The sequence below is a fragment of the Salmo salar genome, chromosome ssa14, assembly GCF_905237065.1.
Source record: "Salmo salar chromosome ssa14, Ssal_v3.1, whole genome shotgun sequence".
NCBI lineage: Eukaryota > Metazoa > Chordata > Actinopteri > Salmoniformes > Salmonidae > Salmo > Salmo salar.
This window is the reverse complement of record NC_059455.1, coordinates 76,536,230-76,551,355: the sequence shown is the minus strand read 5'-3', so window position 1 is coordinate 76,551,355 and position 15,126 is coordinate 76,536,230. Positions and strand designations below refer to the sequence as shown.

The 15,126-nt window shown below is 43.9% G+C and overlaps 1 protein-coding gene across 1 annotated transcript in view; it reads left to right on the top strand.

The window, feature by feature from the left end:
* The window catches only part of LOC106570313 (thrombospondin type-1 domain-containing protein 7A), a 195,116-nt gene that overhangs the window by 69,226 nt on the left and 110,764 nt on the right, over nucleotides 1–15,126 (top strand). Inside the window, exons 2-3 of the mRNA XM_014142501.2 lie at nucleotides 2,730–3,777; nucleotides 6,353–6,601. Of these exons, the coding sequence (XP_013997976.2) occupies nucleotides 2,730–3,777; nucleotides 6,353–6,601 (1,297 nt within the window). The remainder of the gene's footprint in view (nucleotides 1–2,729; nucleotides 3,778–6,352; nucleotides 6,602–15,126) is intronic.

The following is a 15,126-nucleotide window of genomic DNA, read 5'->3' as shown; positions in this document are numbered from 1 at the left end:
TGTCATACTGTGGATAACCATATCACCCACTGACATGTTCATTAATTACCGTGAACACCTGCAGAGAGGGGAGCCTTTCAATCCGAAACCTCACCCAGACTCACACACACACCCTTCCCCTGGGGGGGGGTTAACATGTCACAGCTGTAACATGTTCTTGTTTAGAGAATAGAGTGCTGGGAATGCTTAACCCCCCTAGCTAATCAAATGCCTCTTGTTCTTTCTCTCAATTATGAAAGTCAATTTCTTTATGGAAAGGTTGGTCAATCGTGCTTTTCCCTCACTTGCTAGCAGGGAGTATACTAGATTGGCAGCCACAAAAGGTGTATGTGCCTGTGTGAGCGGCAGGGCTATCTCTTGTGTTGGAGGCAGTTTCTCGCGAGGTGTTATTGAGCTGTATCGACCGGGCCTCTCTCTCTGCTGCTGAGGGCTAATTCAGGCTCTGTTCCTTCTGCTGACATTTTCATCACCATGGCTCTGCTTTATGGAGTCAAGACATAAAGCACTGCTTAAAACAGCCCCTGTCTTCTGTTCTCGGACCTCTCTCCTCTCCTCTCCTCTCCTCTCCTCTCCTCTCCTCTCCTCTCCTCTCCTCTCCTCTCCTCTCCTCTCCTCTCCTCTCCTCTCTCTTCTCTCATATCCCCTCAGCCCTGCTGTCAGGCAGATAAAGTGGCCAACATTGGAATTGTGTTATATAGTCTTCCCTGGTAAGAAACATTCTTGTAGCATTGTGGGAGAACGGATGCTTGGTTGAGTCTGATTTTCACGAAGCCAGTCAAGAGGATTGTGCAGCCAGTGAAGCTTTTAATTCATGGAGAGTTCCCCTGTCCCCTGAACCTTAGTCCATCATATGCAGACATAAACAAATATGGAAAATGTATGAATATCTTGAGGGAAATTATTATTCATGTCATCTGGAAGTTAAATGACAAAACTAGGTTGACTTTCCCTTGCCTGGCCCCAGATCTGTTGTGGCTACTCCTCTGTCTGTTGTTATGCCTTGTTACACAGCAATAACTGATCTGGGACCAGGATTCAGTGAACTCCCAGGCTGTGTCCTTTTTCCGGCAGCCGGCACTCCTCTCCTCCCTGGATCTGGTTAGATAGCTCACTGGGACACCAGAGAGATGGGGGAGAGACAGAGGGAGATACGGGGTTGGATGGGAGATTCCGTAGTAGTTTGTTTAGCTAGGAGGAGGATTCCTCTGACCTCTGACCCACTTCTGTGATGCAGATTCATCTGAGCAGCTTGCCCTCTCACATAGTAAGCTACGTAGGTTCAGAGAGAGGCAGGCGGCCCAGGCCAGCAGTAGCACTGCAAGCTACTCAATCCAACAACATAAAACAGGCTCAATCCAGGGAAGGGCCCTCTGCACCACTATTCCTCACTGATAGAATAGCAGGGCTGTCCTTCAGCACCACAAGATGGCCCACATTGCAGCGATCCCTATCCAGCCAGAGATTGGCGGAGCTATCCTTTCAGCACCACAAACACAAGCACATCAGCACTGTTGTTGTCATGGGCTGGTTGTACCCTTATTAGAAGTCCTGCTTACCCTTCATGCAGAATTGATTGATTGATTGATTGATTGATTGATTGATTGATTGATTGATTGATTGACTACTTATGCTAGAATATGCCAGGGTAGGTAATTCCTCACTGACCTCCCTCCTCACTGTACCTTAATCTTCTACATTTCCTGGGAATATTGATTCTGTCAGTAATTCTGCCCTGGTTCTGGACTCTGGGCTCTGTGGGCTCTGTGAACTCTGGGCTCTGGGCTCTGTGGGCTCTGTGGGCTCTGGGCTCTGGGATCTAGGCTATGTGGGCTCTGGGATCTAGGCTATGTGGGCTCTGGGCTCTGGGCTCTGTGGGCTCTGGGCTCTGGGCTCTGTGGGCTGTGGGCTCTGTGGGCTCTGGGCTCTGTGGGCTCTGGGCTCTGTGGGCTCTGGGCTCTGTGGGCTCTGGGCTCTCTGTCTGCTTGTCCTGTACTTACTTGGCGTTTTATGTTCCGAGGGTATGTTTACTCTAGACTTTTAATTGCATTCCCATAAATCCTAGAGGAAGGAAGTGCAATCAGAAAATTGCACTTGGCGTAGTGATTTATGCGGCGTGATTTGTGTTTGTTTTTGTGTGTGTGTGTGTGTGTGTGTGTGTGTGTGTGTGTGTGTGTGTGTGTGTGTGTGTGTGTGTGTGTGTGTGTGTGTGTGTGTGTGTGTGTGTGTGTGTGCGTGTGCGTGTGGGATTTAGGGCTTGAGCGAAGGCGTTATTTATCAGGAACTTATTCCTCCTCACGAGGCACTTTGGTTGTTTGTGTTGGATGTGTAAATACATTACAGTTCTGTTGTCCTGAGAAGCACTTCAGAAACTGACTGATAGTCCTCTGGTATAGAAGCGCTAGAGAGCTTGGTCTTCTGGGCTTTAAGGGGCTTTGATTCATAGGAAAGTCCTATGAAGAGATGATGCAAATTCCTTATAAACTGCCCTCCAACTTCTTATCAAAATCAATGTCAAGTCTTGAACGGTAACATTTAGATGAAGTTTTACACAGATGGACGTGTCATTTTGTAGCTATTAAGAACTGTACAGTAAAGTTCTAATCTGACAGATCGGAGCTGAGTTTGTTCTACATTATGCTTTCCATTTGGATAATATTATGACTAACTGCTCTGATAGTTAATCCTTCAGTTGAACTCCTTGTGATCTCTGTGGCTCTCTGTTTCCTCAGGTCCATGGGGCCGGTGTATGGGCAGTGAATGTGGCCCAGGGGGCAGCCAGAGCCGGGCAGTGTGGTGCGCCCACTCTGAAGGCTGGACCACCCTTCACACCAACTGTGACCAGGCAGAGCGCCCGGAGAACCAGCAGAGCTGCTTCCACGTGTGTGACTGGCACAAAGACCTGTACGACTGGCAGTTGGGCGCCTGGAACCAGTGTGTGCCCGTGTCCATGCGGAGCACTGGGGCGCTCCAGCGGCCAGCCGTATGTACCCGTGGCGAGGAGGGCATCCAGACACGCGAGGTGGGCTGCGTCCAGAAAGCAGATGGCGTGCCCGCGGAGGATGCAGCGATTTGTGAATATTTTGAGCCCAAGCCCAGGCTGGAGCAGGCCTGTCTGATCCCGTGCCCGCGGGACTGTGTGGTCTCCCAGTTCACCCCATGGACTTCCTGTTCGAAAACGTGCGGCATGGGTCTTCAGAATCGTGTCCGTTTTGTCCTGGCGCCGCCTCTGTTCGGGGGCTCGGCCTGCCCTAACCTGACAGAGTTCCAGACGTGTCAGCCAGGTCCCTGCGTTGGCCCAGAGAGCCTCTATAGTCTAAGGGTGGGATCCTGGGGTCCCTGCTCTGTACCCCTCCCTCGCACGGCCAGGCAGGCTCCCACCCTTACTCACGGTAAAGATGTGGCTCTCCCTCGCCGGCTTCGCAAGGGCAGAGAGGGTAAAGAGGGTAAAGAGGGCAGCGAGGTGCCCACGCCACGCCAGCCTCGACTGAGCAAAGAAGAAAGGATGAAAAGAAAGGAGAAAAGAAAGGAGGGGAGAAAAGGAAGACAGGCAGCCAAAGAAGGACGCAGGAAGAACAAGGAAAGAGTCAAGGAGAGGGTGAGGGAGCGGGTGAGGGCGAGGGGAAGGGTGAAAGACCCAGAGACCAAAGAGCTGATCAAAAATAAGAGGAACAGGAACAGACAGAACCGACAGGGTGGGAAGTTCTGGGACCTGCAGGTTGGATACCAGACCCGGGAGGTGACCTGTGTTCACAGGAGCGGCAACACTGACGCACTGAGGTCAGTCTCACTTATAGTTTATAGTCTTACTGTATGCATCACAGCTACCTCATGATGACTGTCTCATCCATTTCTCACCAGTGTCTCTGATATAATGTTCTATGTTCCATTATTTCCCCATTACATAGAGGTGTTGTAGGGATGCATCTCTCTGTGTGTTATAGAAAGACATTATTACTGGCAGCACACGATTCACAGTCAGCGCTCAAAGAATTACAAGAGCCTAAAGTGTTCTGTGTTCTGTAGTACTAACAGTCACACACGATGAAGTCATCATCACTCACATGGCTTTGTTAATGTATAAGTGAGAGAGATGGGAATCTATGCCTTCTGGAATAGATATGGCAATAGTGATTTGTCATAGAATATTACATATGGTTTTAGTTTTAGTAGTTCTACTTCTTCTTCTTCTTCGTACCTCATGCCTTCGCTCATTAGTTTATTCATAGTACCCTCAAATCATTTCTTTATTCTGGCACCACTTTAAAGTATTGGCAAAAATGCTGCCTTTGGAGATGTTCTTTTTTTGTAGCTCACATTAATCCACAATAGTCCTGTAGTTTATTAATATTCATCTAACGGCTTGTTTACTTTGCATTTAAAATATTTTTGGCCAGTTTTTTGCAACCTCTTTTCCTAAAAATCTCAGAAAGTAGAGCTGTGTTTTTTAGTTTTTCTCTGAAGTGAGGGTTCAGTCAATGGAGAATGAAGTGTTTATGTTTTGTATCATATTTTCATTGACATTTATTCTTTGTTTAACCAAAGAACTTGTCGTCTTTCAAAGAAGCAATTGGAGTTTTCTACAGCGTGAAGTTAGTTTCAAAGCTTCAGAGTTACCATAACCTCTAACTGAAAGCACTGTGATATTGTAACGGCTGTCTTTGGAGAGAGTGGACCAAGGCGCGGCGTGGTTAGTGCTCATCATGAATTTATTAAAGATCGAACATTTTAAACACAAAAAACAAGAAACCGACAGCCAAACAGTTCTGTCAGGTGCAAAACACTAAACAGAAAATATCTACCCACAAAACCCAAAGGAAAAACATGCTGCCTAAGTATGACTCCCAATCAGCAACAACGATGTACAGCTGTTCCTGATTGGGAGCCATACCCGGCCGAAACAAAGCAATCCCCAACATAGAAATACAGACATAGAATGCCCACCCAAATCACACCCTGACCAAACCTAAATAGAGACATAAAAAGGCTCTCTCAGGTCAGGGCGTGACAGATATTCAGCGATTAATATATAGTAAGCATTAATAAAGAAATACGGGGATAAACAGCATTCTTGTTTTTGCGCCTCAAGATAGCGTAATATTCAAAGAAAAACTATATTTATTCAGTGAGATCAACTATGAGAGATGAATCAATGATGAGTAGAAGTGTCATGGCTTCCTTCTATGCTGCTGTACTCAACCGTGTCCCTAGGATCCAACAGACGATGAGAGGCCTCAACCATAACATCTATGAAATGGTCGGAGGACAAACCACTGTCCCTTTCTGTTAACCATCATCCTGTATCATGTCCATTTCTATGGGCGGCCTTCTAACTACATCCACATACTGTAGCATGGTCATTCATTCATATTACAGAATTAGCTGGGTGGTGGTGGTCAAGACGTGTTTTATTGAGGGGTCTCCATTCCACTCTTCTCATGTGCACATGCTTTCTAAAAGGCATTGTTCCTCTTTGCTGAGATGTGAAATGCGTGTATGTCCCCATTCTGTCTCTGAGGAACGGGGTGGCTGTTATGGTGGCCACTTAACACCGAATACATCTATCCCACTTTCTTAAAGGGATATGAATGCTTTAGTGCATCTTGAAAGAAAAATAAATTGGGCGTCCATAGGGAGATGGTCAGAGAAAATCATAAATGATTGAAATGATGGGATAACAACTTGTATTATATTCCCATATCTTCAAGTAGAATATATATTATATCTCTATGGTCTAGGTCTATCCTAGGATTAATGTTGAGACATTTCTCCTTTATAATGAGGAGTAATGTTGAGACATTTCTCCTTTATAATGAGGAGTAATGTCGAGGTATTTATTTTTATTTTTATGAGCTACTCATAGCATCTACCACAGATGTTGAACTGAAACCCCCAAAGAGGCTTATCTGATCTGATACTGACCATCTACCAACCACATTGTTGGTCAGAGGCCAAGGATCAAGTGTGTTTACTGTTATAGAAGCTCTGGAATATATCTGGTGGGAATGTATTCCATCTCACTTCATTTAACATTGGTTATTATTTATTATGATGTTTATCTGTCTGTAAGCTAAGGAAATCTATAATTTTATATTTGGGTCCTATTTCAGATTTACATTGCTTTGGATGAGAGTATCTGCTAAATGACTACAATGCTAAATTAATATGTAGGTTTGTAGAAAAGGTACTTTGCACATTCAGAATGAGTTCAAGAGGTTTGAAGCTGTGGTGTTCCTGAATCGGATTTTGCAAACAAGTTTGGCCTTATTAGGACACCTTGCCTCATTCCTTTGACCAAACACCTTCACTGATTCCTTTGAACCTAATTAATGAACCCCTTGTCTCTTCTCTCCAGCCTGTGTTCTCGGGAGTCCCTGCCAGTGACCTACCAGGCCTGCGTACTGGCCAAGGACTGTGAGGTGAGCGACTGGACCGACTGGTCGCCCTGCTCCAAGGACTGCTACGAGCTCAACGGGCCCACGGGTGAGCGCACACGCACACGCCGGGTACACCAGTTCCCCGTGGGAGAAGGGGAGGAGTGCCCTGAACTGGAGGAGAAGGAACCCTGCACCCCTCAGGGAGAAGGGGTACCCCCCTGCATCGTGTAAGTACTCTATCACCCAACGTTTGAAAAATATGTGTGATTTCAATGTCTTATATTGATGTCTACGTTTTTGTACAAACAGTATATCAGTTGTGTAGTTTGTATACTCACATTGGAAAACGAAAAAATGTCAGCCAATCAAGGATTGCAGATGGTTAATTGAACTGCACTTCTACTCTGCAGGCTGGCTGACAATTACAGTTACTCCCTTTCTAAAGTGTACTATGGGTAAGCCGCCTGTCTGCATCCCTAAATAGCTTTGCTGACCAAAACAATAAACACTTAATGCATCAGACACAGCCAGACAGGCCTGGTCTGTCTCTAACATTAAATGCATATGTGCATACAGGAAACGGTTTGTTTCTGTGTGTTAAGTGATTAAGGCCATGCGGCCGGAACGTTGGCTGGTTGCTGTAATGACTGTGTAGCTAACTATCTAACACAACAGCAGCAGTAGGACTAAGAGCACTGGGGAGTTATCAGTAGAGGGAGGAACCACAATACCAACCCCACTACTATTGGTCTGTGGGTTGTTTGGTGTCTGCTGGCTTATTATCCACAGCCTGAGTGGTGTCATTAATCTGATGACTGTTATTTATTTTATCCACTAACTATGTTTAATCATCACCCGATTAAATTAATAATGTACTCATTAGGAATTTCGGGCAACACGGAAGAGGTTGTTTAACCTCTTACATCTAGACGTTCCGCTAGCGGAACACCTGCTCCAATATCCAATGAAAGGCGTGGCGCGAATTACAAATTCCTCAAAAATACATAAACTTCAATTTTTCAAACATATGACTATTTCACAGCATTTTAAAGACAAGACTCTCCTTTATCTAACCACACTGTCCGATTTAAAAAAGGCTTTACAGCGAAAGCAAAACATTAGATTATGTCAGCAGAGTACCAAGCCAGAAATAATCAGACACCCATTTTTCAAGCTAGCATATAATGTCACAAAAAACAAAACCACAGCTAAATGCAGCACTAACCTTTGATGATCTTCATCAGATGACAACCCTAGGACATTATGTTATACAATGCATGCATGTTTTGTTCAATCAAGTTCATATTTATATCAAAAACCAGCTTTTTACATTAGCATGTGACGTTCAGAACTAGCATACCCCCGCAAACATCCGGTGAATTTACTAAATTACTCACGATAAACGTTCACAAAAAACATAACAATTATTTTAAGAATTATAGATACAGAACTCCTCTATGCACTCGATATGTCCGATTTTAAAATAGCTTTTCGGTGAAAGCACATTTTGCAATATTCTCAGTAGATAGCCCAGCCATCACGGCTAGCCATTTAGACACCGACCAAGTTTAGCCCTGATCAAACTCCGATTTACTATTACAAAAGTTTCATTACCTTTGTTGTCTTCGTCAGAATGCACTCCCAGGACTGCTACTTCAATAACAAATGTTGGTTTGGTCCAAAATAATCCATCGTTATATCCGAATAGCGGCATTTTGTTCGTGCGTTCCAGACACTATCTGAAATGGTAAAGAAGGGTCGCGCGCATGGCGCATTTCGTGACAAAAAAATTCTAAATATTCCATTACCGTACTTCGAAGCATGTCAACCGCTGTTTAAAATCAATTTTTATGCCATTTTTCTCGTAGAAAAGCGATAATATTCCGACCGGGAAAAAATCACAAAGACGGGGGCGGCCAGGTCACGCGCCTAAGCCCACAGTCCCTTGATCGGCCACTTGAGAAAGGCGATAATGTGTTTCAGCCTGGGTCTGTGATGACGACATTCAGGTTTTTCCCGGGCTCTGAGCGCCTATGGACGACGTAGGAAGTGTCACGTTAGAGCAGAGATCCTTAGTAAAAGATAGAGATGGCAAAGAAGTTCCAGAAATGGTCAGACAGGCCACTTCCTGTAAAGGAATCTCTCAGGTTTTGACCTGCCATTCGAGTTCTGTTATACTCACAGACACCATTCAAACAGTTTTAGAAACTTTAGGGTGTTTTCTATCCATATATAATAAGTATATGCATATTCTAGTTACTGGGTAGGATTAGTAACCCGATTAAATCGGGTACGTTTTTTATCCAGCCGTGAAAATACTGCCCCCTAGCCATAAGAGGTTAAAGAGTTACCATCTCCTGAATTAAGCTCTGTAAGGTATATATCTATTACATCGATAAACAGTCATCTTATTAATCATTACCTCTTATCATATCATCATTCTGAACAGTCGTAACCTCATGTATCTGCAAAAACCCCAGCCTTACTCATGATTCAGTACTACACAAATTGGTTTCATTATTTATTTACTAGCTAACTAAATAATAACAGGATAACATACACACTTAATACATGAGGCATAGGTCCCTAGCGGAATTTTACAATATGGCTTTTACACAACAACATGGAGAGAGAGAGAGGGAGAGAGAAAAATACACATATCGTCAACTGATTTCAGAACTATTCTCAGGTTAATCATATACTGTAGTTTGCACACGAACCGCCGCCCGTTTAGAATAAGAAATCATGAATGTATTTACGTGTGCCTGCCTTTGTTCGTCGTGTAGTCCTGAACAGAACTACAGATTTCACTCCGTTCCATTCACTCCAGAAGCTGCTTATTTGAAGATAAGCTAGCTGTGCTGATGGTTCCAGTGGGGTGACGAGAATAGCGTACTACGGTGATTTGACAAGAGTGGCAGGTTGGTTTGAAGAGTTTGAGATATTTGACTCAGGACAGCTAATCAGCTGTACCAGTGATTGTCTGAGAGGGGAGTTTGTTTTCCTCTTCCTCCTCGTGTTGATTATTCAGGATTCGGACCACGATGGACATGAGCTGCAGCTCGCTGTCTCTCTGGTCTAATGGAAGGTGAGTTTATTTCTAACATCGTGTTGAGGTTCAAAGTTCCAATCATTTCAAACATGTGGCCTCACGTTTCCTGGCCTAATGTTAATTTTGTTACCAAGCCTTTCTATGCATTCTGGCCAAAAAGGACGGTTCCATCAGTCTGACACGCTCTCAGACCTCACTCGGGGCGTGGCTATTTACTTATGCACAGTTTATAGGTGATAGGTTCTCTTATACCTCCTAAAATCACATTCTTATCTTAAGAAAAATAGTTTCATATTTTTTCATATTATATTACATATTGTATTGGATGGAAACTTGACAAATAAAAGGGAAAAACTTTCAAAGTTACAGTATTTCATCCATACAGTTTTAAATGACATCACAAAATGAAAAGCAATATTACATTCGTTTTCCATAGCTCCCCACTGATCATTCCCCACATTCTTATGTTAGAAATATTGATCCAGTATCCACTTTTGACCATCTTAGCGTTTGAGGCAAAACTGTCTGTTAAACAAAGCCATTCCTTTGGTTAATACTAAAGGGGGAGAAAGAGCCCCCCTTCTCCTGTAATTTACAACAGGGTGTGAAGTGTCAAACCGGCCCAGTTCCCTCCTCTGTGGGTGAGAGAAGGTCTGGTTTATTATTTTTTATCAAACCTTTATTTAACTAGGCAAGTCAGTTAAGAACAAATGTTTATTTACAATGACGGCCTACCCCGGCCAAACCCTAACCCAGACGACACTGGGCCAGTTGTGTGCCACCCTATGGGACTCCAAATCGCGGCCGGTTGTGAAAAAGCCTGGAATCGAACCAGGGTCTGTAGTGACAGTCATGACAGTGGGTACAAACCACAGCCTGAAGGGGGAGAACGGAGGGGGGAGGGAGAGGCTCTTTGTGTGGGTCGACGGTGTGGTGTGATGAGAGGGGTGTGGGGGGGTGCGGTGTGGTGCTGATGAGAGGGTGGGGTCGACGGTTTGAGGGGGCATGTGGAAAGAGATGGAGAGAGATTGGAGAAATGGGAAAGGGGGAAAATGGGGATGTGATTGGGTAGTGTGTTAGTTGATGCAGTGATGGGGTCATATAGCGAGAGATAGAGAGATTGGGGGAGGCGGTAAGGGGGAGATGGGTTCGGCTCAGTATATGGGGCGATGGTGCCATTCAAGAGGGGCGCATATAGGGAGAGATAGAAAATTAGGAGGGAGGTACTAAAGGGGAGATGGGTTTGGCTCAGTGTGTGGGGAGATGGTGCCATACAAGAGGGGGGCATATAGGGAGAGATAGAGAATTAGGAGGGAGGTACTAAAGGGGAGATGGGTTTGGCTCAGTGTGTGGGGAGATGGTGCCATACAAGAGGGGGGCATATAGGGAGAGATAGAGAATTAGGAGGGAGGTACTAAAGGGGAGATGGGTTTGGCTCAGTGTGTGGGGAGATGGTGCCATACAAGAGGGGGACATATGAGGAGAGATGGAGAGGAAAGAAATGGCCCAGCGTTTGGCTTGTTGCCAGTGATGGAGGAAATGATTAATGGAGTGTGTCTGGGAAAGAGTCAGTTGGTCCGTGCAGTGTCTTATCTGATCCCCCCTCCGCGCACACACACACACACACACACACACACACACACACACACACACACACACACACACACACACACACACACACACACACACACACACACGCACACAGATGGGCGTGTTGACACACCATCACTTTCACACCCGGCACGCAGTCCTGAGCTGTGATGGCATGTGTGTCCCTTAAATTACTCCCCCCCCAACCTGTACAATGCAATGTGGAACTATACTCCCCTGGTGTGGAGAGGAAGGTATTTCCTCAATTTCCACTGTTTAGACCGCTAGTCTGTTTGAGTGTTTTGACCTGCAGTTGCTAACAAGCTAATTCTGCGTGACAAAAAGTATTACAGTGGTTTGAAAACTAAATTATTACAGTGGGTTGAAAACTAAATTATTACAGTGGGTTGAAAACTAAATTGTTACAGTGGGTTGAAAACTAAATTGTTACAGTGGGTTGAAAACTAAATTATTACAGTGGGTTGAAAACTAAATTGTTACAGTGGGTTGAAAACTAAATTGGTACAGTGGGTTGAAAACTAATTTATTACAGTGGTACATGAGGACATCAGACAGTCCATATTTTATGTAAAACTCTATACAGTAAAGTTAGCATGCAGATCAGGACATAGCTTGGTATAGGTTCTGTGGGCAAAATTAGCCTTTTTTGTCCCTGACAATGAGGAGAGGAATAAATCAATATTGGTGGACCAATGCTCCCTTCCCACCATTTGAAGAAGACCAGGATGAGAGAGAGATGAAGAGGTGTGAATGTCGTGGCAGGAGGTACAGTAGTAGTCAGTATTATTGAAGGATTCTTCCTTCAGAGTGATCCCATCTGTGTTAGTCCCAGAACCCCAGATCTAGCAATAGACCATATCTCCCAGGTGCCTCGTTGTCACACAACCTCGTCATTCTCTGTTGAAGAGAAAAGGCCTTTATAACAAAGCCATAATAACATTTGCCATGGTCACAGTTGAGCAGAGGTGTTTTAAGGATTTCCACACATTTTTGGGGGGGGGGGGGGGGCAGGGCCTTTTAAAAAATACCTGCTTTACATGACAGAATACATTAGCTGAGTCTTTTTTAATCCCACACAAATTGCCAAAATGAGAAGCAACTTTGACACTGACAAATTGAATTCAAACAAACAATAGCCCACATAGATTGTGCAATATTAGGAGGAAATATATATAGTAGTGTGTATATGTATAGTTGAAGTCAGAAGATTACATACACTTAGGTTGGAGTCATTAAAACACGTTTTTCAACCACTCCACAAATTTCTTGTTAACAAACTATAGTTTTGGCAAGTCGGTTAGGACATCTACATTGTGCATGACACAAGTAATTTTTCCAACAATTGTTTACAGACAGATTATTTCACTTATAATTCACTGCATCACAATTCCAGTGGGTCAGAAGTTTACATACACTAAGTTGACTGTGCCTTTAAACAGCTTGGGAAATTCCAGAAAATTATGTCATGGCTTTAGAAGCTTCTGATAGGCTAATTGACATCATTTGAGTCAATTGGAGGTGTACCTGTAGATGTATTTCAAGGCCTACCTTCAAACTCAGTGCCTCTTTGCTTGACATCATGGGAAAATCAAAAGAAATCAGCCAAGACATCAGAAAAAATTGTAGACCTCCACAAATCTGGTTCATCCTTGGGAACAATTTCCAAATGCCTGAAGGTACCACGTTCATCTGTACAAACAATAGAACACAAGTATAAACACCATGGGACCACGCAGCCGTCATACCGCTCAGGAAGGAGACTCGTTCTGTCTCCTAGAGATGAATGTACTTTGGTGCGAAAGTGCAAATCAATCCCAGAACAACAGTAAAGGACATTGTGAAGATGCTGGAGGAAACAGGTACAAAAGTATCTATAGCCACAGTAAAACGAGTCCTATATCGACATAACCTGAAAGACCGCTCAGCAAGGTAGAAACCACTGCTCCAAAACCGCCATAAAAAAAGACAGACTACAGTTTGCAACTGCACATGGGGACAAAGATTGTACTTTTTTGAGAAATGTTCTCTGGTCTGATGAAACAAAAATAGAACTGTTTGGCCATAATGACCATCGTTATGTTTGGAGGAAAAAGGGGGAGGCTTGCAAGCCGAAGAACACCATCCCAACCGTGAAGCATCATGTTGTGGGGGTGCTTTGCTGCAGGAGAGACTGATGCACTTCACAAACTAGATGGCATCATGAGGCAGGAAAATTATGTGGCAATATTGAAGCAACATCTCAAAACATCAGTCAAGAAATTAGAAAACTTGGTTGCAAATGGGTCTTCCAAACGGACAGTCACCCAAAGCATACTTCCAAAGTTGCGGCAAAATGACTTAAGGACAACAAAGTCAAGGTATTGGAGTGACAATCACAAAGCCCTGACCTCAATCCTATAGAACATTTGTGGGCAGAACTGAAAAAGCGTGTGCGAGCAAGGAGGCCTACAAACCTGACTCAGTTACACCAGCTCTGTCAGGAGGAATGGGCCAAAATTCACCCAACTTATTGTGGGAAGCTTGTGGAAGGCTATCCAAAACATTTTACCCAAGTTAAACAATTTAAAGGCAATGCTACCAATTACTAATTGAGTGTATGTAAACTTTTGACCCACTGCGAATGTGATGAAAGAAATGAAAGCTGTAATAAATCATTCTCTCTACTATTATTATGACATTTCACATTCTTAAAATAAGGTGGTGATCCTAATTGATCTAAGACAGGGAATTTTTACTCGGATTAAATGTAAGGAATTGTGAAAAACTGAGTTTAAATGTATTTGGATAAGGTGTATGTAAACTTCCGACTTCAACTGTTTATATATATTTTTTTTTATGTGTGTGTATATATATATATATATACACACACACTCATGAGTATGTGTATATGGACGCCTGATGAGTATATGGACGCCTGATCATCGAACATCTCCTTCCAAAATAATGGGAATGAATATAGAGTTGATCCCCCTTTTTTTATTTTTTATTTAACCTTTATTTAACTAGGCAAGTCAGTTAAGAAAAAAATCTCATTTACAACAACAGCCTGCCCCTGAACATGGCAATGGGTCTTGTCAGCTCGGTGATTCGATCTAGGAACCTTTCAGTTACTGGCCCAACACACTAACCACTACGCTACCTGCCGCTGCTACATGCTGCTGTTGGAATATTGCTGTGAGGACTTGCTTCCATTCAGCCACAGGAGCATTAGTAAGGTCGGACACTGATGTTGGTCGATTAGCCCTGGCTCGCAGTTGGCATTCCAATGCATCCCAAAGGTGTTGAGGTCAGGGCTCTTTGCAGGCAAGTTCTTCCACACTGATCTCGACAAATCATTTCTCTATGGACCTCGCTTTGTGCACAGGGGCATTGTCATGCTGAAACAGGAAAGGGCTTCCTGGCATCCGCCAAACCCAGATTTGTCCATCAGACTTCCAGATTGTGAAGCCTGATTCATCACCAAAGATAATTTGTTTCCGCTAATCCAGAGTCGATTGGCGGTGACCTTTACACCACTCCAGCTGACGCTTGGTATTGCGCATGGTGATCTTAGCCTTGTGTGTGGCTGTTCGGCCATGGAAACCCATTTTGTGAAGCTCCCGACGAACAGTTCTTGTGCTGACATTGCTTCCAGAGGCAGTTTGGAACTCAGTAGTGATTGTTGCAACCGAGGACAGATGATTTTTACGAGCTACGTTTAGGTTCTATGTTTTCTATTTCTATGTTTATATCTAGTTTTCTATATCTATGTTGGGTTTTTGGCAATGACCTCCAATTAGAGGCAGGTGGTTGTCGTTGTCTCTAATTGGAGGCCATATTTAGTTGTGTTTGTTTCACTGTGTGTTTTGGTGGGTGGTTATTTTCTGTATAGCCTGTGTGTCTTATGGAACTGTTTTTCGTCGTACATTTATTTTGTTTAAGTGTTTTCATCAAATAAATTAAGTATGTGCACTTTACCCGCTGCGCCTTCGTCCAATCCTTACGACGCCTATGACAGAACCACCCACCAAACAAGGACCAAGCAGCGGGGATTGGAGCACCGAGGAGAAGGATGGACGTGGAAGGCAGAACAACGTTTCTGGGAGAGAA